This window comes from Phyllostomus discolor, chromosome 12, assembly GCF_004126475.2.
Source record: "Phyllostomus discolor isolate MPI-MPIP mPhyDis1 chromosome 12, mPhyDis1.pri.v3, whole genome shotgun sequence".
Lineage (NCBI taxonomy): Eukaryota > Metazoa > Chordata > Mammalia > Chiroptera > Phyllostomidae > Phyllostomus > Phyllostomus discolor.
The window spans coordinates 20825046-20834164 of NC_040914.2; the positions used below are offsets into that span (position 1 = coordinate 20825046).

Consider the following 9119-nt stretch of genomic DNA (forward strand, 5'->3'; position numbering starts at 1 on the left):
CCTTCATCTCTCTTGCTGCAGTGTGAGGCTTAGGCCAGTAGGGGACAAGGGTCCTCTGCTGCAGATTCTCTTACAAGTCTAAATTTTCATTCCCTTTGCTAGGGAGATACTTAGTTACAGCGGCAAGTTTTCTTTCCTATTGAATGATCATTGGCAGTGGAAGAAACACCTGCCCCCGACAGCATACCTACCCTTCCATGCTGCAATTTTCTCATCTATAAAGTGGGGGTAATCGTTTCCACTTTGTGAAGTTACTAGGAAGATTAAAGCAGTTACCATATGTAAATAATACATGAAAGTGGGTGGTAGCTTTCCCCGTTTAAGTCTCACCTGTTGATAGCGTGCCTGCGGGGGTTATCCGATGAGAGACGGAGAGTCCCCGCTTATTTGACCCAGCCCTGCCTTCGGACCAGGCGCCACTGGCGCTCTAACCTCCAGCTGTCTTATGACAAAAAACTCCGACCATAGTTGGCGGTTCCAGGTTTTGCTGGGGACAATGTAGACTCAGGAGACCTTCTGATTTCAACACTCGCCCACCACCTGCCCGAAAGACTGGGGCTCTATGGTCAAAAGGATTCCCAAAACATGAATGTCCACTTTATCTGTAAAAGGGCAACAATAATTCCCACTCTCAGCTTTACAGCGAGAACCAACGAGATGCTGCTCATTCGGCTTCAGAAAGTTTGTTGAACGAACATCCACAACACAGCTCGTACTCATTTGACAGAGGTAAAATCTTTAATCTCACAGCGCCCCTCCCAACTCACGATCCCCACCCTCCACTCTCCCCCCAACATCAGGGCCGGAGAGTGATGGTCCCTGCCCCCCACCTTGGGTGGACGAGGGCCCTTTAAGGCACCTGTGGGGGAGGAGAGAGGGGTGGGAGATGGTAATGTCTTGTATACAAGGACGGGCTTCGATTGGCAGGCTGTTATGGGATGGAACCAGTGAGTGTGTAGACACGGGGCAGGATCGGGCCATCCCTGAGGAGGGGGCCAAAGAGAACAGTTGTCACGATTTAGTAAAATCGACATCAGCCCCAGTAGTGTACGGAACGTAAATCTAAGGCCACAGGCCAATCCTGGGCACAGGAGGGGGGCTTGGCCACACCCCCAGAAGGCTGGATCCAATCAGGTAGGAGAATTCAGGCAGGGCGATGGTGACTTAAGAGATTGGTCAAGACCTTCAGGGTTCGAACCAATCAAAAGAAGCCATCCATTTACCAGTGGAGAGCCGCAACCAATCCTGGGGATTGGTTGTGCTCTTCCAGGGATGGAGCCAATGCCATGGGAGCAAAGCCCTTGTCACTAGGCAGAAAACGATGCGAGTCGCCACAGTTAGTGCTTAAAACTAGCCACGACGTTTGGAGAGAGGGCCAGTCCCTTAAGAGAAAGAGTCTGTCGCTGGGCAGAAAAGAGGCTACAGACCCTATTGGGAAACTGGATAGGTCCCCCTCCTTGACAGAGAAGGGGCGGGGTCCGGGGGGCGGGGGAGGGGGGGAACCCTGGAGGCCGGTCCCAGATCTGACTCCGATTGGCGGCCCCCGGGGGCGGTCCCCGGGGGCGGGGCAGGGGTGTAGTGTGTAGACCGGGGCGGATGCCGGGCGGGCCTGGCTGGGAGACTCTCTCCCTGAACCTCAGTATTTCCTTTTCAGCTTCTGGAAGTCGCTGGTGTTGAGTCGCGGTCGTGGCAGGTCCCCGAAGACCTGGGTGTCCTCGGCCTCCCGTAGCACCAGAGCGCGCATGCTAGCCGCGATGCGGTCCAGGTCCGGGGAAGAGGGCTGCAGGGGCAGCGAGGCAGACCGCATCACCGCCCGCAGTGGAGCCCACAGTACCCCCTCACCCTGCACCCCCACCCCCTCCCCAGCGATCAGCGACAGCACCCTGGGCTCCAGGGCCCCTCCCATCACTTTTGCCCATGGCCAGAAGGCCCTTCACCCTGTCTTGCTCAGTATGGAACCTTCCTACCCAGCTCAAACACCACCTCCTCCAAGAAGCCTTCCTGCTCTTCTCCTCCCCATCTTGGCCTGGACCACCGCGTTCCAGCTCCTCCTCACACTGTGAAAGGTGCTTCTGTGCTGGCCGGCAGGCTGCGTGCACCAAGGGGGTCTCACATCTAAGGACTCGGGTCTGAATTCAATGACATACCAACAAAACCTCTGCCACCCACTAGCTATCCCCAGGGCTTTCACCCCTGTCGAAGACTTTGGTCTCCCCGTCTGAAAATTGGGGCGGTAGTGGGGTCTGAGAAAATCAACACAGAGGCTGTTCTGACACAGTAGACTAGCATGTCGCCAGCGCTGTTTAGAAAAGATCCCTCTCGCCCTGGCTGGCGTAGCTCAGTGGATTGAGCGCAGGCTGGGAACCAAAGTGTCCCAAGTTCGATCCCCAGCCAGGGTACATGCCTGGGTTGCAGGCCATAACCCCCAGCAACCGCACATTGATGTTTCTCTCTCAATCTCCCTCCCTTCCCTCTCTAAAAATAAATAAATAAAATCTTAAAAAAAAAAAGAAAAAAAGAAGATCCCTCTCTACTTCGGCCTCCAGCACCTAGTGCTACCTCTCTTATAGTCCCCCTGTCACTTTGAGGGAGCTGGGCCTGGTCCCCAGCAGGATGGAAGGCCACCAACAGAAGCTGGACCTGAGCCCGGTCAGAGACCAGCCCAGGGCTCAGATCTCAGGCCTCGAAAGCTGCTCACTAACTGGGTTTCCACCAGCGGCCAACAGACAGTAGCAGCTGCCGGATCCCGCCAGTGTGCAAATGAGGGTGTGGAGGCCCCGGGGGGCAGACCAGGGGACCCGAGGCCTCCTTCTTCGGGGCCCATAGCTCCTTTCCCAGCTCTGCCCTCTACAGGCTGAGGTACTGGGGAAGTCCTAAGTGTTCTCAGTGCCTCAGTTTCCCCTCTACTTCACCTAGGCCAGCCCAGGAACAGCACATGCAGGACCATATGGGAGGAACAGAGGACAAGGTGGGGGCAGACACAATCCGGGTGGGGCCTGGAACACTTGGGGTAGGGGGGTGGAAGGAGATCGGATCCCTCTGAGCCTCAGTTTCCCCATCTAAAGGGGATACCAAAGTCCTTGTGCCTTGCCAGTAGTATACATTCTATAAACAGAGCTGTTCCTGCAAATGAGACGGTTTTCTCTCCAAGACACTGGGACACTTTGTAAGGCTGCAACAGTTAACACTGCATGGCTCCCACCCAAGAACCTGCTTGGTCCTTTGAGGTAGGAGTGAGGTAGGATTAATCCTATGCAACATGGCATCCATGCCTGAGGGCTTCCTGGAGGAGGTGGCTCTGGGCCATTCCCACCACCCCGCTCACCCCTCCCATTTGCCACTCACCGGCCCATTCTCCTCATCTGATGACCGTGCTTCTGTCCTCTTCTCCTTGAAGGGCCAGATGGGCACAGACACAGGCAGGGACTTGGCATACTGCTGGGTGGGCAGGGCTGAGGCCGGGGGCACTGAGAATGCCGTAGGGCCAGTGGGGGTCTCCTCGCTCAGGCTGCCATCTGGGAAAGAGTGGACTTCAGCCTCTGTCCCTATACCTACATCCCAGCCACCCCTCACCCCAAGCCCAGGACAGCCTGGGACACTCACCGTCCGTGCTCTCAGGGTCTGACTCGCAGAACGGAGGCAGGTTCTGGAGCGTGGTGTCCTCGTCCATCACAAAGAGTCCTGTGTGTGGCATCAGAGGCCCAGACCGGTCAGGGCACTCCCACCTGCCGTGTGCCCTGGCCTCCAGCCACTGCCTCCCTGCTCCCTGCATTGGCCAGGCCCTTGGACTCTCGGGGTTTCTGGAAGCATTATTCCCTCTGCCTCAAACACCCTTTCCCTGGTTATCTGCTTGGTCATCAGCAGAAACAAATCTAGTCTCTGTTACACCCCCAGGTCAAGCAACTGGCTTGGCAGGAAATCTGTAAGGGCTGTCTGGGATGAGCTGACTCAAAATACAGGTAGAAGGAAATAGGAGATTATTGCTCCAGCCGGTGTGGCTCAGCTGGTTGCGCACAGTCCCACCAAGGAGGAGATCACAGGTTTGATTCCCCACCAGGGTGCACAGCCAGGGTTGCAAGTTCCCCAGGACGGGGCACATAAAAGAGGAAACCGATGGGTATTTCTCGCTCACATTATTGTTTCTCTCCCTCCCTCCTGTCCCCTCTCTCTAAAAATAAATAAAGTCTTTTAAAAAAGAAATATGAGATTATGATCCCTGTTTGACAAACGGGAACCCAAAGGCACAGAGAGGTTAAGCCACATGCCTGAAGTCCCATAGTTAACATTTGGTGTAATGGGGATTTGAACCCAGGCCATTGGCTCCAGCGTCTATACCCTTAACCCTATGCGGGGTTCCCCAGCAACAGGGAGGAAGCCAGCTGCTGGCAGTAACGACGACAAACAGGGAATTCGTATTCACTGAGCCCCCTGCAAATCCCACTCACTCTCAAAAGCCCTAACATTGGCCCACTCTCTGGGAGGCATCCAACCTCCGGATTCCCCCAAGAAACTGCCCGTTGCTCCCTGCCCTGGCCTTCCTGGCTGTTGCTTGCATCCCCACTAGGTTTTTAACTGCTATCTTCATTCTCACAGGCATTAGGCCCCCAGATTTGGAAATAAAGCCCATTCTGTTCATCGTCCCAGCTCAGCAGGCCCCCTCCCAAGCCCACAGCCCCTACAGGTGCTGCCTCACAGCAGGCCTCCAGTTCTTTGGCTAAACCGGGAGTCCCCTGGGTTGGCTCTTGGTCTGCGCCCAGCACCGTCCAGCATACGCTGGACCCAGGACATCATGTAAGGAGACTGAGGCTCGGACAGGGAAAAGACTCGCTCGTGGTCACACAGTGAGTCACAGGCCAGCCGGCCTGGTGCCCAGGCTCTTTTGGACTCTGGCCTCCATGGAATCTGAGAGACAAGCAAGTGCCAGGCCTCTAGGAGAGCCGACCCTCGGAGGCAACTGGCCTGGCAGAGCGCTGCCCCTGCCCCTGCCCCCTCACCTCCGTTATCACTGACGCCCAGCCGCTCCCCAGAGGTCTCCGTGTCTGTCGGCTCGTCTTCGTCCTCCTTGTCCTCCTCCCTGGGCAGGGCGGGCTGGGGCAGGCTCCCTACAGGGCTCGGCGGCTGGGGTGCTGGTGGGGGCCCAGGGGGCCGGAAAGTGGTGGCAGCCCTGTGGGCCAGGGCGATGTCCTGGAGGCAGTGGCGGGCGGCCTCGGCCAGAGCCCCGCGGCCGTGGGCTGCATAGGCGCAAGGGCCCGGGCGGGGCGGCGGGGGTGGCGCGGCGGTCAGCAGCACTAGCTCCGTGCCCGTCCGAGTCCGGAAGCGCTCGGCGGCCCCCACCACAGCCTCCCACAGCTCCTCGGGGCGCCCCGAATCCATCCGTACCCTGTGGGGCAAAGCAGGACAAAGTGGGCTGAGGCTGAGCGGATGGCGCTGTCCTCACCCAACCCCCTGTATCCACCTGTTCCTGGACACCACTCCCATCCCTCCCACCCACCTGCCCCAGCTGAGCTCAGCATTGTCCCCTAAACCTGCCATTCCCCAAGAACTCCTCCCCATTCAGACTTCAACCCCCCACCTCCATCCCTCCTGCCCTGCCCTTTCCCCAGAGCCCCCATCTCTCCTCTTGGCCCTGTCCTTGGGAGCCACCAGCCAAAGGTGAGAAAGGAACACTTGAGATGTGGCAGGTCCAAAGTGGGAGGTACTGTGCATGGTGTGAAAACCCCACGGCGTTCTGAAGACTTAGCACACAAACACTGGGATGCAAAGTATCTCATGAGCAATCTGACGGTGACTACACACCAAAGTGATGATGTTTTAGATGTATCGGCTAAATAAAATATATAGTGAAGATGAACTTCCTCTGTCTTCTTTTTACTTTTTTCAGCATGGCCTCTGGGGAATTTGATGTTAGAGGCACAGCTTGTATTACATCTCTATTGGACAGGGCTGCTCTGCTCTCACCACGGCCTCTCCCGGCCTCCCAGCCAGGCAGCACGCAGCCCTACAGCGGTTCTTCCACACCTGGAGCCCAGCCTGCCCCCCCAGCACCCCAGGACAAGGCTACAGCCACTTCCAGACATCTGGGGCCTGAGGTCTTTGGTCAAAGTGCTTCCCCCTACTTCCTCCATTTACTTACTCTTTCCCTCACCTCTAAATCAGGTCACCCACCCCCATCTGGCCCCGTAGGATCCCCCAACATCTGTGTGACCCCCATTCCAGGACATCTCTCTCTGAGTAGTCTGGATCCATGCCCATCTCCCCAGCCAGTGTGGGAGCCCCTGAGGGGGCCATGACAGGTTCCCCTCTGGGCCACCAGCAGCCTTGTCCAGCACATGGCAGGCCTGAGAGCAGGGCTGATCAGAAAATGGTGTGCAGGCCCTGGCTGGTGTGGCTCAGTTGGAGCGTCATTCCATAAATCCAGGGGTTGCAGGTTCGATCCCCAGTCAGAGCACATATGGAGGCAACCAATCAATGTTTCTCTCTCCCTCTTCCTTCCTCTCTCCAAAAGCAATGAAAAAAATGTCCTCACATGAGGTTGAAAAAAAAAACCCTAAAAAAATAAAATAAAAAGAAACACAACAGTGTGCAAGTTGCCGTCTGCCTGGACTCTGCCTGCAAAGCTTTTTTCAAGGATGTGCCTCAAAAGTGAGGCAACCAGAGCTCCTGGAGCACAAAGCCCCACGCAGTAAGAGCACAACCCAACCAGAGCTCCTGGAGCACAAAGCCCCACGCAGTAAGAGCACAACCCGCACCCTTCTTGACGGACTCCGTGAAACGTTTATCGGGCACCTGCCCCATGCCAGGCAGGGACCCAAGTGTCATCCACATTCTCACGCTGCCCTCTCACCAGTTGTGTAAGGGAGCAGCCACTGTCACCCCCCTTTACACTTGCAACTGATGCCCAGGGAAGTCAGTACTGCACCAGAGTCAGAATGCTGGAGAGGAGAGCTGGGCCCCTGATCTGGCTGGCTGCAGCCAGGGCCTGTTCTGAATATGGGAAAGCCACCCCGCCCACTTTGTGAGGAAACATTTATCATCTCCTAGCCCAGGCGGGGAAAGTGAGGCTCAAAGAGCTTAAAGCACTGGCTGGAGGCACACAGCTAGAAAGAGCAGATGGAGGGGCGCCACTGGTGTCTGCCCAACTCCAGAACCTAACAGGCTGGGAGGTGCTCAGGGGCTCTTTGCCAATCCTTGAGTCATCCCCATATGACGGAGGAGGAAACTAAAACCCAGGGCAGGGAAATGACTGCTCTAAAGTCACACAGCTTAGCAATGCTAGGCCTGTGGCTCTCACTGCCTTGGGACACCAGGACTAAACCCCTCTCTGTCTAGATATTAGCATAACCACAGGGCTGCAAAGAAAGAAATGGGAGTGAGTGAGGGTGTCCCCCTCCCCCGCCTCAGAGAGCATGCACAAAGAGGAGAAGGGTGCAGCAGACCTCTCTGGGGAGTGTGCAGTCGGTTACCCAAAAGGAAAGAAACCAAGACTCGGGGAGTCTCCCACCCCTACAGCTTCTGGAGGAAGTCCTGCCTCTTCAAAGAGCTGAGGGATGGAGGACTTCTCCCCTCCCCTCAAATGGGGCAGTTTAAGATTAGAGAGAGAGGAAAAGAAAATGACAACTGTCCCCCATGGGACAAGCATGGGGAGCTAAGGCGACTGGCCTCTTAGGAGAAGGTCAGGCGGTGAAGTGAAGAAACTGACTTCAGGAAAAGGTGAGGAAAGAGGAAAAGTTCCCAAAGGAATGAAGGATGCTCATGAAACCTCCCCTTTTAACCACCTGTCAAGCTGGAAATGCCACCCCAAACTCCGCTAGAAAGTGAGAGGAAATCGAGGATGCACCCCGTGTCCGGGAAAGGGGTGAAAGTCTGGGGTCTCTCTCCACCGCTCACTGACGGCCGAAGCACGCCCGGGGACCAGCGAAGACCCACTTCTCCAGAGGGAAAACAGGAAATCCCGCCCAAGTGGGGAGCAGAGCCGGAAGTCCCGCCTTTAGTCGGGTGAGGGGCGTCCAAGTACCCCCGGCGCCTGCCCCGAGCAACCCCTGACCCTGGGGACGTGGTCCACAGTCAAAGTAAAAATCCTAATGGGTCTGAAGACCGGAAGATAAGGCTGTCTAGGCTTTCCATTAGCTCAGAGATGACGGGTCACGTCAGCGACCCCTTTCCAGCGCTCAGCGTAGGGTCGCTGGACAATCTCTGCCCCTTGATCTACTCAGCCTACATCATTCCCGAGAGCTGTTCATCCTCCCAGCGCCCCTGTCCTGGGGACCGCCAAAGCCTCCCCACACCGTGGTACACAACGCCGCCTCCACTCACGTGCCCGTAGCCAGCATGGCCGGCCCGGCGCCGTCGCCGCCCTCAAAAGACATGGCGACACCCTGCGTCACTTCCGCGCATTTAGCCCGCCCCCGAGCTCCACAAGCCACCTCCCCAATACTGGGTGCCCGAGACCAAGATGGCGGCAAGGGCTTCCGAAGAAGCTAGATACCCATACGAAAGAAAGGAAAAGTTTCAGCGTGTTCGGAAACAAGCCTCGACCATTTCTATTTGACTCTAAGAAATATGTTGGCCTGCATATACACATTCATGACCACAGTAAACTAAGGCAAGCGATCTGATGTCCCTCACTTATAATCAAACATTTCCATGTAAGTGGAGGAAAGCAGTGCCCTTTAATGACATGGCCACCAGCCTGACATCGTTTGCCTGTAATGTATATGGGCTCTCCGGCCTAGCCCCGTGCAGCACCAAGTCTGGCAAAGATCCAGCAAGGTAGCCTTTCTAGCTTCAGTCTGCCCAACTTCAACGTGGCGGCTCAGACGGCTTTCTCTCCACGGCGACTCAAGATTTCATGGGGGACCGTTTCGTTCCCGGAGATACTGACGGCTTCATCCTGTTAACCCGAACCCATCGGCGCCTGTTGTGATGTACAGTTTCTCTCACCTTCTTTCCTTTTCTCGGTTTCTGTTTTCCAGGACCTCGCTGTTGCGCCCCCGAGAGGGATGGGACTGCCCCGCGTTAACATGATCTCAGCTGACCGTCCTTATCCGTGCCCGCAAGCAAGATGGCACCTTTTCGGCTTCGATGCCAGTTTACAATATGGAGAAAGGAGGCTGTGTTTT

At 56.3% G+C, this 9119-nt stretch overlaps 1 protein-coding gene across 3 annotated transcripts; it reads right to left on the minus strand.

The window, feature by feature from the left end:
- Positions 1-1483: 1483 nt before the first annotated feature.
- AKT1S1 (AKT1 substrate 1) lies at positions 1484-9079 on the minus strand. 3 transcript variants are annotated; one of them, XM_036012591.1, is made up of 5 exons: positions 8941-9079; positions 4995-5380; positions 3604-3681; positions 3346-3515; positions 1484-1780 (listed from the first exon to the last, which is right to left on the minus strand). In XM_036012591.1, the coding sequence occupies exons 2-5, from the start codon at positions 5371-5373 to the stop codon at positions 1637-1639; spliced, it is 771 nt and encodes a 256-aa protein (XP_035868484.1). In that variant the 5' UTR covers positions 5374-5380; positions 8941-9079; the 3' UTR covers positions 1484-1636. The 3 variants fall into 3 exon arrangements, with proteins under 3 accessions (XP_035868484.1, XP_028385443.1, XP_035868485.1); XM_028529642.2 differs by lacking the exon at positions 8941-9079 and adding an exon at positions 8314-8381; XM_036012592.1 differs by lacking the exon at positions 8941-9079 and adding an exon at positions 7776-8282.
- Between the last annotated feature and the right edge of the window lie 40 nt (positions 9080-9119).

Excerpts from the sequence above, each read along its gene's own strand:
- AKT1S1 (XM_028529642.2), bottom strand. The coding sequence starts at position 8,366 with ATGTCTTTTGAGGGCGGCGACGGCGCCGGGCCGGCCATGCTGGCTACG. Across the intron at positions 3,682-4,994 it reads GGGCGTCAGTGATAACGGAG|GACTCTTTGTGATGGACGAG; the intron begins GTGAGGGGGCAG and ends TGCCACACACAG. Across the intron at positions 1,781-3,345 it reads CAGATGAGGAGAATGGGCCG|CCCTCTTCCCCGGACCTGGA; the intron begins GTGAGTGGCAAA and ends CTGCCCCTGCAG.